This window comes from Drosophila subpulchrella, chromosome 3L (genome assembly GCF_014743375.2).
Source record: "Drosophila subpulchrella strain 33 F10 #4 breed RU33 chromosome 3L, RU_Dsub_v1.1 Primary Assembly, whole genome shotgun sequence".
NCBI classification, from domain to species: domain Eukaryota; kingdom Metazoa; phylum Arthropoda; class Insecta; order Diptera; family Drosophilidae; genus Drosophila; species Drosophila subpulchrella.
In genome coordinates, this window is record NC_050612.1 from 16,375,289 (window position 1) to 16,390,687 (window position 15,399).

General features: G+C 41.6%; 1 protein-coding gene across 4 annotated transcripts in view; it reads left to right on the forward strand.

Annotated features, from left to right (window-relative positions):
- The window catches only part of LOC119553388, a 33,880-nt gene extending 18,817 nt beyond the window's left edge, over positions 1–15,063 (forward strand). For 2 of the 4 annotated variants that reach the window (XM_037863746.1, XM_037863747.1), the window contains 6 exons: positions 7,559–7,616; positions 10,576–11,350; positions 11,416–11,968; positions 12,027–12,189; positions 12,250–12,356; positions 12,413–13,532. In XM_037863746.1, the coding sequence (XP_037719674.1) occupies positions 7,559–7,616; positions 10,576–11,350; positions 11,416–11,968; positions 12,027–12,189; positions 12,250–12,356; positions 12,413–13,532 (2,776 nt within the window). Of the gene's footprint in view, positions 1–7,558; positions 7,617–9,746; positions 9,962–10,575; positions 11,351–11,415; positions 11,969–12,026; positions 12,190–12,249; positions 12,357–12,412 lie in introns of those variants that run through there. The other 2 variants (XM_037863745.1, XM_037863748.1) reach the window with 2 other exon arrangements.
- Positions 15,064–15,399: the final 336 nt, after the last annotated feature.

Consider the following 15,399-nt stretch of genomic DNA (forward strand, 5'->3'; position numbering starts at 1 on the left):
TTCCAATCGGATTTGGAGTGCCGTGGTAATATATAATAGGTGACCTATTTGGTTAACTTAATTTCGAGATATATTATTGCAAAAGGCCCATATAGGTTATGGGAAAGCTTAGTTATTCTTAATTTCCTCACTACAAAGAATATTTGTAATTTAACCCTTTTAAATAAGAAAATCGTGAGACTTTTTATGGGTTTTGCAATCTTACAAAGTCTCTGTACTACTCAGCACATTCCTGAACTACATAAGTATAATCTAAGCAGGGCTGACAGTCCCCAAATCATTATTCACTCGTTTGCCTTGCAAACAGTGATAGCTACGATGAAATTTCGTTGGTGACTGGTTAATCCAACGGCTTATCAACTAAAGAGGCAAGATTGAATTCTTTGAAGGATCGTGACGAGTCTTCCAAGATTTTTTCAGAAAGTCCCACCCTCTGAGTAATTGTACGGTTTCTACATATATCTTTGGATTTCATATTGCAAAAACAAGGCTAAATATCAGTACTGAGGTTGCCCCGCGAGTGATTTAATGTATTTCATCTGATATCATTGTCGAGTGCATATAATTTTTTGTGTCAAATAATTACCAGTTGCCCAACTCTTTTCCCGTTCATGTCTGTTTGCAAAGGAGCAATAGCACGGCCACTCCCCAATTGGTAGCTAAGATTAACACATATTACCACCCATTTCCACGAAGCACAGCCGAGTTTCACAATTGAGTGAAATGTTCAACGCTCGTAAAATATATTGACAGCGCGCGGTGGCTCGCAGTGGAAAGTCGTATTTTGGGCATGAAAGCATTTGGATAAAATAATGTTTAATTATGTTACATATGTATAGGATTGCCGTGTACCGTGTATAGTGTAGGCCTGGGGAAAGTTATAGAGCTAAAGGCAGCCACCACCACATCTGCTGACCATGCGTTGCTTTGAAGCTGGGTGCGCGCTGGATTTTCATTCCGTTTCATTTCACTGGCAGTGGCAGCCTCCAAATCAAAACAACAAAGTTATGCAGCCCAAGTTCTCCTTGGGTAAATAAGACATTAAGGCTAAAAATGCAATGCAATGAACATTGCTTGCTGCCAGTGCCACTGTGCCATGCCCAGCACATCTCCTTGCCTCGACAGGCAGGTGGAGAACTTTTCACTGGAGGAAAGCAGCTTTGACAGCTGACGGCGTATCTGGCCGTTGGTTAGATGGTCAGATGCTCCACGAACAGAGCCTGCAGTGCCGCATAGTAAATGCTCCTTGACATTTTCAGGCCAAAGATGCATTCACATTGCGTTGGCGTAAACATTTGGGCAGGGCCGCAAAGGGAAATTCTGCTAATGGGATAATAATTAATATTATTCACGGCTGGAGGGTTGGACGGTCATTAGGCGCAGCATCTTCATAGTTAATTAGTTACATTCGTGTCTATCATTAATCAACCATATCAGTGGATCCCTGTTTGCCGTTATATATTTCCCCAACTCAAGTTATGTCGCACCTTATCCACAGGAGCATGGTTTTTGGTTCTTTTGTTGGCGTATTCTAGGGATTGACGTTTCCGCTGCCTGCAAGTAATATAACATTCTTGGGCGGTAATTACCTGTTTTGTTTTGCCAAATGGAATCTTGTAGGGCGACACCACCTATCCCCGACTGCGGAAATTAAAAGCAGAACTGAAAATGTCGAAATGTTTGTTGCTTTGAAGCCACTGCCGAAATAGAAAATTATCAGATGACTTCATTTTCAATGCTGTCGAGTAAGTCTGCCAAAGCTTTATAGACCAGGTGCTTTTTGTGCCAGTTCACTTTGTATAGTACCTTCCCAGTTGGAAAGAAGTCATTAAGTAATCAAAGTAAATTGTCTATCATTAGTAATTCTTGCTGTGGGGCTAGATTTCTAGATTTTGTCTCCCTGCTCGAGCTAAGTTTTACGACCACTTATCGGAAATCGGAAATCTTTTCAAGTACAAACTTGCTTCTAGTCTGGACAATCATCTGAGTACGGATACCCTTTGCTAGGGTGTAAAAAATGTATTCAAACCAAATTGCACTTCTCTTTGGTATTTTCGAGCCCGTCGAAAGGAAGGTGATGCAATGTTTGAGTCATTACCTTATCACTCATCAGAAAATCTTTTCAAAGTTGACTTCAGGTCGTCAAGATTAACAAAACAAAAAGTTTGTTGTGCTATCACATGTGATGCAATTGCAAAACTTTTTCTTACTTAAGAAGCCTTACCGTTGTGATCAGTCAAAATTGGTACCCACAGAGATAAGTACATCACTGCCTAAAGCAAAAGCAGATATGTTTCTTTTACAAGCCAGACTAGGCTGTCTGCCATCAATAAACAAACAAGTTGCCCATCTGCTGGATCTTCCCAAACCTCAGTCAATGTGCGTCTGCCATCTCTTGTGTCTTGGCTCCGTTGCTATTTATGAAACGTTCATTACCATCAGAAACAAACTTTTCTTGTGGTTTATATACAAATATAAATGTGTGTACCTTGTTGCGCTTGCATTGATGATCATTTTCTCTGTTCTCTTCTACTTTGACTGTTGCGGTGTTGATATGTTGAATATCTCAGAACGAGTTGTCTGCACACGTTAAAAAAGGTACAAACATAAACAGGTGAATGATCTTTCAGTTTACCTAATGGCAGTTCCTTCAAGTTATTTTTGTTAACCTCACACTGAAGTGAGGGTTTACAACTTCATAGTACTTTACGTAATATAAGCTAAGCCTATTTACCAGCGTTTAATTTTGACCTATTCGCTGATAACAACATTTAGTTTTAAAATAATCAGACCTTGGGTTTTAATACCCTTGTATAGGGTATTGAACTTTAGTTCTGGACCGCAGAGGAGAAGAGATTTTCAAAGTATGTAGCCTCTTGATGTAATGCTCTTGTCGGTTATTCAGTTGAGCTAAAAACCTCGTTGCTGGAATTATAACTATAAAGTTAATCTTTCGATTTTAGATCAATATTAATATTTTATATATATATACAGCTCTAATACCATTTTTTTATAATTTTAAGGGCATATACACTTCGGATTGCCAAAGTTAACTGTCTATCTGGTTAATATTCAAATCAACAAATTCTTTCCGTCGACCTTAACACTATCTGTGTATGTTTAATCAGTCCCCGTTGCCATCGAGTAATCTCTGTATTAATAGTTCTAATGGTTTTTATTTAGTATGAGTACTTTGGTTGAAGGAAATCGTTGTAAACGATTTTTTTAGTTTTTACTTTACTTTACTTTTTAAACTTGACGGACCACTATTAAGTTCGTTTGAAAGTTCAGTACCCCGACATATGGGTAACTTTTTACGTAAAACGCAACATTAGATGTAATTACCGGCTCTCTTTTAATCCCAGTGCAACTCAATATGTTTTTTGTAATGCGGTGAAATGCCCACAAAGCCTCAAAGTGCGGAAATTGTAAACTGGTAGTAATATGGTTGCTTTTATTATCGATACCAACTTTTAACAGTTAGATCAGATAAAGAATTATGTAAGCAACCACAAATAAAAAATATTATATCCGTTAAATATTTCAAAAGTGCAGCTTTAAAAGATTTTCCATTACCGTTCTATATTTTATGAGAAATTGGAGCTCTTATAGCGTTATAATCGCGTTATAAAAGATTCTCTAAAATCAATCAGTTATAAGTTACCGCAAGTTCTAACTATGCCATATTAAGAAATGTAAGGCCTATATAAACTTACAAATTCTGCTGAAGATTTGCAGAACTTGTCGTGCGAAAGACAGATGTGTAGAAAGAGAGCACAGAAAGTCGCGACTTGTGTGCCAGACATTCTATGCTTCTCGGCAAACAGTGCATGTCGGAGTTGGGAATTGCATGCGCATCTTCTTTCCCGCCATCTCGACTCGTTTCTTAAATTATACATTCAAAATTCGTAACAAAAACCCACTTCAAAGTCTTCATCATCGTCGGCTAGAGTTTATTCTGGTTGGAGATGTGGATTTCTTGAAGATTTTTGAAGGCCTTGTGTTATTCATAATGACTAAAAAGGAAAACACACACTCTGAACACTTTAAAGTTGTCCGTTTTAGAGATGCAACATTGGATGACAAATTGCGATGGCGAAGACATTCAGGACTGACTCACTTTTCGGAACGAGAGGCACTTGCTGAAATAATATATATACAGATATGCCTCCCTCTTGCCCATTCATTACTACGCCATGCGGTGCCGCTGCCCCCTTCATTTTCCATTTGTGTCAGACCATTTTTTAATTGAAGCAGCAACCAAGTTTCCTCCTACCACAAGTTGTATGTTATAAATATGCACACGCGGATTCCCTTCCTGCTCGCATCCGTAATTCATTTCATTCGTGCGTTCGAAATCTCCCCCTGTCTGCGTGGATGATATGCACAAAGGGCTGCTCTTTCTTAGAGACATTTGTTTTGTGACTGACATTTGCATGTACATATAACTAATCAATGTTCAATGTACGCATTTCCATTCATGAAAATGCAACGATATCTTTTTAGCCTTTACAAGATACGCAACACATTCCTTGATATCCGGTCAGCTATAACCCCGCACAGATTACAGGTTAGAACATAGTGCCCCTTTTCGGAAGGGTTCATATGAATTCGATTTCATTTTCCCGTTGCCCAGATGTCAGCAGCCTGCCCAGTCAGCGATTTCCTAGGAAGACTGCCTCTTATTTTTATTGTCACTTGTCAAGCAGCTGTTTGGCGGCGTGTTTGTACTGTTTGTACTGTTAGCCGACCAATTCTTGTTAGCCCAATAATTCCAGAAGAATCACGACGTGTGAGTTCTGCTTTATTTATAGTGCGATACTATCTGACGGAAAACCCTTGGGATTTATCTCAAGGACTTAACCTTAAATGCCTAATAAATGCACTTCGATAATGTAAAAGCTCCTCTTTGGTCGGTATGGTTTCCCTTTTGGTAATTATACTTGGTGTTTGTTCAAAAACAATTTTATACTACACACATTATATTTGATCTGCTCCTTAATAGACCCAGTTTTGTATTTGAGGTGCCAAGAGGTTCTCTCAAAAGTGCAAGTGGAAAGGCGGTCCTCTACATTCCTACCGCACAGCTTGCTATTGTTTCAAAATACCATTCTCTCTTGGACAGGTAGTGCTAGTATATGCCCCCATCTTATTGCTTTGCAGCGTACCGTCGTACCGTCTGCCTGTTCACAATATTCGCATGTCCGATTCGTAAAAACCGGTTTGAGTTTTGAATTGCAGTTCCAGTTGCTGCTTTTGCCTGTCCATGCAATATGTATATTCCTAGTTGAAGTCTTTCATGGCCGCTCAGATCAGTATCCTTGAGACACATTTAATAAAGAGCGCGGGTAAATGCCAATTTATCCGTTGAAAACCAGTTCAAGTTGACCTGTTCAGTACCTTAAGATTGATTTTCTTAAGTCCCAGCACCTGCATTTTAATCTTATTCACGCTCAGTAACAGAACTTCCGGCTTCTTTTGCCCCACTTTGAGTTGTAGTTTCTTTCAAGAGGCGCCTCTTGTATGTATATCCGGTCCCATATCAGCTTTCAGTATACAAAGGTTTCCATGTGTAAACAGTGGTAGAAGAATCTTAAACTATTTGTATAGAAAATGTAACATCTGCTTATCGTTTTCCGCTTAATATCTAAATTTAATTCAAAATAGTATTTTTTATTTCTTTGGTGGCTATACCTAAACGTACTGGTTAGGAGAATAGTGAATAATACCTAAGCTTGATTCCTATTACAAGATGATAGATCACGTTTTCATAAAGTATATTCAATTATTCTTAGCCACACGCCATCAGAGAGCAAGGCAGAGCTGACAGGACTCTAAACCGGTTCCATGCAGTGGCAGATGTTTCCTAGCACCCTCTTCACTTAAACAGCATTGTCCTTTTTGAGCGAACCTGCCACATTTGAGCATTTTATTTTTTTTGAGCAAATCTTGAGGAACAGCAGCAGCTGAACATTTTTAAACAAGAAATGGGTAGTCTCGAAAAGTCGAAGGGAATACATCCTTGCAGTTAAAGCCATGACAACCTTATTTAAAACTCGTTTGATTTGTAACAAGTTCATAAAGAGGAACGAACATATTTGTTTTATACACAGAGTTTCAATATAAACTTGAAGGCTTGGGAACGCTGTTGTATTACCCATTTTTATATTTATATAAATTTTATATATATATATGTATATAAATGATGCTGTCCGCTTAGGGATGTACCTATAAGAAGCAGCTGTCACTGCGGATGACTATAGTCTCAGTAGCACCGCTTTAACATCCACCATCGAGGCTCACCACCAGGCTCACTCACTCAAAGTCCGTCCCTTATTTCTTGCACAGCTGCTTGTCTATGGAGTGAGGTTGAGGGCAACGAGCATCTGGGTAGCGAAGAACGTGATCGAGGATCAGTCTACCTCTGTACAACTATCCGAACGTACACGCTCAACGGAAGTCTCTCAACACAGCCGTCGGGAACTTAGAGAATGCGATTTAGCTAGTGAAGACTTTGCTTTGTTCAAACGGTGCAACAGTCTGATTATGGTTACATATCACGTGCGGCCAAGCCTAACTAAGTTTAGTGTGCCACAGTTTGATTCGCCTGGTGCGGCAAGTGTGACAAAAGTTGGAACCAAGTCCAACATGAACATTAATAAACCGGTCAAATGTTACTGTGTGAGATCATCACAACTTGGCATGACTGGCCGTCGCTTTACGACTTTGCAAAGGTGAGCTATTTTGGCGAGAACGAAGATCAAGAAGATCATTGTATGAATTATTAGGCTCCCTTCATTTTTGTTGAGCCTAGGAATTTAAAACTGGTGTTCAAAGAAGTGTTCATCGAGGTAAAACTGCATTTCCTCACGCATCCCAGATGTAATCCGTTTTTTTTGTTACGAGTTTGCAAAATGCATCGCCTTTAAAGTAAGGAACTGCCAAGAAAGGAATTGAAAGAGGCTCGATATAATGGCGAGGAATGTCCAAAGACACCGCAGGCGCACACTATGCGCTCCTTAAATTTCCCTCTTCCTTCACCTTTCCGCGTGTCCTGTTGATTCCTAAATTCCCACCCCCCGAAACATCTTGGGCCTTTCCTGTCGTTTTAGGGTTTTCTTTGCAAGCATGGAATTCCCAGGAATCTACGGTGTTTGCTTACAATAAGCATTCGGAAATGGAATTGGCCATGTTTACTTTGGATTTGGTTCGCGCAGTCTCCTGCCTATGGCTTACCTTTTCTGTATTTTCCGGGCCACTTGCCTTTTGAGTTGTAAAATATACCTGCACCAACTACCGAGCATCATTGCAGCCACAATTTCACACGCAAACGTAGTGCCTATCCCGAATGGCATAACATTAGGACACGGAGGAACCAGTTTTCTATGAAATCTTTAAATTGCTTTGAAAACCCTGAAACCCTTTTCCACTGACTAATGACCGAACACATAAAGCTTGGTAGACGTTCCCCGATAACGTCCTACCTGATCGGCAGCGCTAAATTTTACATAATTATTCACCCCAGGACTAAACAGAATTGTATTTCGTTTCTTTTCAGAATGCCTAAAAACGGAAACACTGGAATGAGGTCAAACAGTAGTTTCGCTGTGGGTTTGGTAAGTAGCAAAACGGTCCGATTTAGTTTAATTTTTGATAGGGAAACAATTGGGGGTATGATCTTGATATCTTTATCACGCAAAATGCAGTGGTACCCATACTAATATTGACATACAGACGGGGGTATATGTTTTCTAGAAACTTATGTCCTATATCTATGCCAATGTGCATACAAAGAGCAATCTGGAGGACAGTATCGCATAACCAGGACAGCTGCCGTTTTTTCTGCCCCTATACTATAGTCCCAGAATTAAAATAGATTTATTTCTGTCGACCGGTTTCGACAGCTGCGACTTGTAAACAAATGTTTAGTTTTTGTCACACGCTGCTGCCTGTGTACAAGAATCGGAAAAGTCGGCTGAGGTCATGAACATGCGCTTGGGATGAAGGCCAAGAGCATTTTCGTGGGGCATGGCGATGGGAATTCAGAAGGAGCTCGGGACCATGATGCAAGCCAAATGCTTTTAGGGTGGCAGCGTTTCAAATGCAGTTGAAGTTTATCACCATGCCCTTGTCGTCCCCTGTTATAAAGTTGCTATGGGGGGCTGTAAAGAACTCCCGTAAAACGTACGCAGTCTTTAATGATCTGCATCTGCTGAAACTCAGTCAATTGCGGCGAGCATTTAGCTTAAACCCTTAAAAGTTTTACATTCGAAGCCCTGCCAATTAAACTCGGTTTATAACTGGTTTATTGCCCGAGTACAGGATAGCAAAAGCATTCCATGTGATCCAACTTTCTCTGAAATGAGCTTGTGAGACCCTCAGTCCATCATAGGCTACAATGTTGTAGAGTTCAATAGACTGATACATTGCTCCCTAAGATGATTTATATGATTTGATGTAAGAAATTTTCCAATGACGCGGATCACATTACAAACTATTACTCTCAACGCCGCAACCGCAGTGCATACCACTGTTCACAACGATAGGGACTTTTTTTACATCACCCCCCAATCAATGAACTGCCCACTCTGCGAGTTGGGTGTCTTGGTTGACTGGGCGCTACTGAAGCCCATGAAGGCTTATCAAACGCCGAGGATGAATCGGAAACTTGATCTCCGCAAAGGGTGGGCCTTGTGGCCACCAACTAACAGTAGTAAGAACACCTCAAGGACGCTGGAACTGGGATTCCTGAGAACTCTTTAAATTCATGGTATATTTAATGGTTGATGCGGGGAAAACACATGTTTCCAGCTGAGTCGGTTTTTCCACTACTTTTCCATTGCCAAACATTGTTAGCCACTGTCAATTCCATACACTGAAGACCCTAATGTTTTCCGTATGCAAATTTTGTGGAAATGTGTCTTTAAATTACTTCAGCTTAGAGCAAGTCGTCTAATGCCATCGAGTGTTTCCGCAGTAAAGACTTATATACAAACCGTTTCCTTGCCTTTCGTTTACATTACCCATAGTCCATGATCATAAATAAAACTTTAAATGTTTTTACGTTGAGCTACTTGTGGTGACTTTTCGGTACCTCTTTACCTAAATATTTTAATACACACTTCTTTGGTGCGCTTTGAGGACTGACAGTTGAGATAGAGAATAAGAGAATCAATTCTTGCTGATGGCCATTGCTTCAGTATTTTAATTACTTGAGTGCCCATTTGATTATGTTTCCCAGTCATATAAGGCTCTTAACATCCTGCTATTGTTCCAAAACCTTTGTGCCGTGTAGGTGATCTCGTGGCAAAAACTAATCAGGCAAGACAAAACATTTCAAATACAGATACAGATGACATTGGCGAGGGCATCGGGCTGTTGCTAGATCGCAGACAATAAGTTGACCCAGCCAACCGGGCCCCATGCAACAAAAGGCGGACAACAGCTGAGCCAAGTGGCAGCGGCTCGTGCTATGCCATCCCAATGCTAATCTAATCAAACCACTTCAATCCAGACTGTTGACAATGGAGCCCGCAGATAGAGTTGATCTCGACGCCTTTTTGTCCCTTAATGCGATATACATACCTCACTCTACAAGAGGTCGGCTGCCCACTCACGACCGGACGACGACACCAGCACTCGCATTTCACATTTGCAAGTCTCGTTGCCGGCAATTGCGGCCAATCAGTTATTAGTTATCGCTTCGTTCGGTTACACCTGCCAGCGCTGCTTGCGGAAGTCCCGCAGAACCGGTCCGCATAGCCGGAAGGGCGCTATGAAGAAGCTGATAATACCCACCCTAATGGACACCTACGGACTGATTAAGTTCTGGGACTTCGACACGGGCGCCCCTGGAAGTGCGTCACAATCCGCCGGGGGTCGAGTGAAATTTAGCTTGCTACCTGCCAACGATGTAATGCCCGGCGAGCGACGATACAGATGGAAACCTCGCCTTCTCCAGGTCATCATTGATTATGATTATTATGTTATCATTGATTGGTGGGTGATTGTGAGAGTGGTGAGCTGATAACTATTTTTGGTATTTCGGCCGTGAATCGCCACCACACTCGCCCACGTTCGATCACAACCCCCGATACTGAGTACACACATTTGCCGCTCATATCAATTTTTGATTGTGCAACAAAAAGTAAACCCCGATAAAACTGGTGACATCCATACAAAGGCTTATACCACTACCTTTTTTCTACTACCTTCTCTGCCCAAACTCCTCCTGAAATCTGTTTGAAACCGTTCTTCGTCACAGTTTTTGACGTAGCCATTGGGGCCCATTGGGAAATTCTCCTGACCAGTTTTGCATACAGTTCCTAGCCGCAAACATGAGTATATTGTCGTATCATTATTGCTTTATTATAATCCGAACCCTGACCGATACTCGGGCATAAGCGAAGCTGCAAAATATTTGTGGTTTCTCGTGAGGAGACGCGTACCGTTGATGTCAAAGCACTACGAAATCGTTAGCTGTCGGATCAATATATATATATAGAATAGATACAGATATAAAGAACAGATCAATAATGCAACTTGTTTCTCCCTTTCTTCCTTTATATCCCGCAGTCGCAGCAAATTAAGGCTGTGTCCAGTCCAACGCTGTCAGAACCGCTCTCAGAGTCATCGCCGCTGAAGACAGTTGAATGTACGGATGTGGCGACCACAGGCAGCAGCAGCGTCGGAAGTGGAGGCGTGGGCTTGGGCGTCTTGCAGAAATTCAAGCGCACTCTGAACAACTTCAACAGCAAAAATCAAATGCACATCACTCCACTTACAACGCCGACAGCCGGTGGCAATCTGACAAAGGCGAAGACATCGCCAACAACACCGAATGTATCCATTACGGCGGCTCCGGCGACGACATCTGCCAGCGAACCTGGGGCAGAGGGCGGCGATGCGAGCTCCGGAAAATACCGATTCGGGCCCCTCATCTGGCGCACTTCCAAAGAGCGACGTAAGACGAAATACAACCGAAAAGACAAGTGCAATTCCGGCGACTCGGGCATTCAAATTGAGCTCGAGCAGGATGAGCATTACTCCCGTGCGCTGACTGTGAGCGTTCAAAGGGAAACGGCCGCTCCTGTCTCAACCAATGGGACGTCCAGTGCCGCGGACCCTAAGGTGCGATCAATACGTCGAACCAATTCGGCAAAGACAACCAGTATTTTCGGACCCTTTACTGTGAGAACAAAACACGCCAGGTCTGATAAGGTTGAGCGCGAAGCTCCAGAATCCCTGCCCACGCGATCTCTCAGCCAACCCAATGGCCTGGAGTCATATGGTATGGGACGCCCGGATCTTGATGATAGCGACAGTGACAGTGTTGCGTCAAACGAGGAAGGTAGGTCTCAATTTAATAAGCCTGCCAAACAGCGTTTACTAATGCGGTTTTCCTTTGGTCCCCAGCTGTCAGCTACTATCCAACTATCTATGCCGAAGTGCTCTACAACTTCACGGCCGGCGGTCCTCAAGAACTTGGCCTGGAACGGGGAATGCTCATTGAAATATTGCGCAAGGAGGTTGGACCCTGGTGGTTCGGCCGCATTAAGAAGGAGGAAACCAATCTCGTGGAGGACATATTGGACCCTGAACTGGGCTGGTTCCCCAAGGAATTTGTGCGCATAATTCATTGTCCTGAGACGGATATTTTCTTTAACGCGCATAGGGCTGCCGCGGCTGAGGCGCAAGCTGAGGCTGAGGAAGCTACAGCTCGTGGAGAGGAAGGGTCTATTCCTGTTCCCGTTGCGACATACGTCGAGGACGCAGACGTTACCGTGACCACGGACCAAAGCAACGTCACTCTAATTGTCATTGAATCGCCACCAGCCCCGATGATTCTCCCTAGTTCCGACTCAATGGCCCAACTGGACCACAACACAATCCTGCGTCGTAGTGCCGTTCGCGAACTGCTTGATACGGAGGTCAATTACGTCAAACTGCTGGCATCTATTTGCGATGGGTAAGAGAGCGAGTTCTAAGTTAATGACTGCCAGCTTTTTAATTTGCTCCTTTTTTAGGTATCTGCCAGCCATGAGCAAGCGCATCGATATTTTTTCGCCGAACAGTATTCGACTGATCTTTTCCAACATAACGGCCATTTACAAGTTCCAGCGAAAGTTTCTCGAGGCCTTGCGACGCGGAATTGAGCAAAACCAGATTGCTAAGGTTTTTCTCAATATGGTAAGACTTCGATTTTAATTCTTGGCAAAAAGACTTCTTAAATAAATTATATTATTGCAGCACAAAGGTTTCCTATGCTACTCCACCTACTGCAACGCTTATCCTCGAGCCCTAATCGAACTTGAGACTTACGATCGCGTAAAAGACGCCCGTACTATTTTGGAGAAGTAAGTTAATTTAAAAACTCGACTCAAAATCATGTACTAAATGCATATACTTCTAGCTGCCGCGAATCGGAGAACCTAGCCGAGCTTCCGCTTTCTGCCCACCTGCTAGCACCAGTGCAACGTATCTGCCGCTATCCCCTGCACCTCAATGAGATCATTAAGTCGGCAATTGGAAATGCGGATGAGAATGATGGTGGAGCAAAGCCAGTTGCCGCTAAATATGATCAACTTGACATCTTTGAGGTGGACATACCTGACTCTCAAGATACTGTAAATTTGGCGCTGGAGGCGATGCGCGGCATCACAGAGGCGGTCAATGAGGGAAAACGCCACAGCGAGACGATTGCAAGGCATCAGGCCAGCTTTCAAAACTTTAAGGGACCGCCGCTGCACTTGCACAGTGCTCGCTTCTTCCTGCAAGTAGATGCTACGCGTCAGAAACAGAATCTTTGGAACAGCAGCTACACGTTGTTCCTATTTGACAACCAGCTGGTCTACTGCAAACGTGATATTATCAAGCGCAGCCATTTCATCTACAAGGGACGCATTTTCCTTGACCGCTGTCGCGTGGTGAACGTGAGGGACGGAAAGATGTTTGGGCACACCATTAAGAACTCCCTTCGCATATATAGCGAGTCGCGTGACAAATGGTACGATTTCAGCTTCCGTTCGGCCAACCGGAAGCATCGCTTTCTTAGCACCCTCGCCCTAGAGCGTCAGTTTGGTGGTAAAGCCCTATATGTTTCCGAGATGACTGGTTTCGAATACACCTCCTACGAGGAGCGGCCGGGCGAATGTTCGGACCAATCTGACTACGAGGCGCAAGACTTTGAAATAGCAACGGGGGCCAACAGTGGTGAGAGCTCGGTTCCAGATTCACCGGCCAAATCTTCGTCCCGTCTGTGCGAGACGTTGCCCAAAAAATCGCAGTCCAGGGACGGCATATCCAGCACAGACAACGCTCAACTATCCACCACTTCAACTGGTTCGCTGGGAAGACGTCATTTTGGCAATTGGTTCCGCAAGCCGAAAAGCGCCAATTGCACTCCGAGTCAGTCACCGACGCATAAGCCGGGCTTCGACGCAGACGCGACTCTTACGGAAGCCCGGGTGGCTGCCATGGAACTGGCCGAGGCCGCGGCTGCGCTAGTGCCAACGGATAGCTCCTCCGCATAAATGCTCGACACATTTATGAATAGAATCGCAATACAACTTACAAACACCATACAATATACAGGATACAAGCAAATGTACTCGTAGTAGAATACATGGTATAAAATATTTATTACAATAATATTAAATTGCCTTTAATCATAGTAAGATGTAGTCGAATGAGTGTTTCATTCTGATTGAGTTTTTGTTAGTGTTACCTTTTTGTTCAATATAAAATTGTTTGTTTTTATTTTAAATCGTCTGTCGTTTAAATCTTTGAATGTCTGTCAAAGTGTTTGCAGACGACCAAACAGTAATACGGTAATAAGAATTTTAGATTTACAACAATGAACAAAAATATTGTATACTTCTGGCATTTCAATGCGGTTTTATACACAAATGTCGCCGACTGCTAGTCTAAAAACTCATTACCTGTCCATACTTCTAATTCTAGGTTATGTGATAAGTCGATAATAAACACCCGCAAATTATTTAAAATTTTCCTCTTTGTGTTCGCTTAGAGAACTCCGCAAGAAAACTACCCACAGAATTGATATTGAAATACGTTTAGGAAACGTTGTTACTTTAAAAATGGCACGTTTTACCCAAAAAAAAGTACGTACTCTTTGCATTTAACTTGCAATGCAAAATGGTACTACACATGCTATTTGTTACTGTTTTTGTTAGGCCAATCCAAATAGGCATGTTTTCAAAGTTAAATATGAAAAACTTACTAAAATTGAACGAATAATATTTATAAAGATAGTAACGAATCAATAAAGGAACAATATTATTGCATGTGAACAAATTGTCATTACGATTTGAAACAATATTGTATTATACCGAAATTGGTTGAAGGTCAATTTGAAGTCTTAAAAATTAGCAAATGTTAACAATACATTACACTAAAAGCTAAATGCAACAGAACAATTGAGCGAATTTAATTGTTTCTAAAAAGAAACGCGAATGAATCCCATTAGTATTTAAAATTTTGCCCACCCAGTTGGCAAGAATTATTTGATGACATTATAAGTTGGTAAAGAGATATAAATTCATAAAGCAATTTACTATTTAATAGACTTTGCCACAAAATCTCATTGGTTTTTGGAAAATATTAAAACTATCTGTAAAATATAGGATCGAATTCCCAGGCATCAATTCTGCACTATTATATAACAAAGGCCACGAAATAAAATACATTAAAATAAAATAGGGCTAAAGAATCAACAAAACAACCATGCCAACACAGCTAAGAACAAAAAATAGCTCCAAACATCTCGATATAGTTGATTTACCATATAGTAAATCTGGGACTACTAACATTCTCCTGCGCACTTTAATCGGACTAGTTTGCCAAGTTTGAACCAGACAAACATGTATAAATGAAAACCTATCGCCAAAAAAAGATTGTACACTAATGGCAAGGGTGAAGGCCAGCTGAGCAATTTAAATTAGAAGGCGTAACCGGAAACAAAAACCCAACCGTATGTATACACTTAGCGACCACAAATATACTCCATATGCCAAATAAATAAATATATATTTATCCATACTATTAATGTCTTATTAATTTATAGAAACTAAAGCCAGTGTTGGGATGAACCTATCTAGTACCAAAACACACTTTACAAATGTATGCATTTGTTTTCCTATAAATTATTTTGATATAATTTATGTGTATTATCCATGAAATGGGTATAATTTTAGTCCGAATTTTTATTATCTGTTTGAATGTTTCAATACCTTTAGAAAGCTCAGTTTATACGCTACAGGACCAATTGGTCCAAGTAAAACTAGTTTTCCTTTTTTATGACATTTGAGTAGTTTAAAAGCTATAACATGGAACTTTGCAAATCTTAATTTTTTATACATATCCAGATCAGGTCCTATA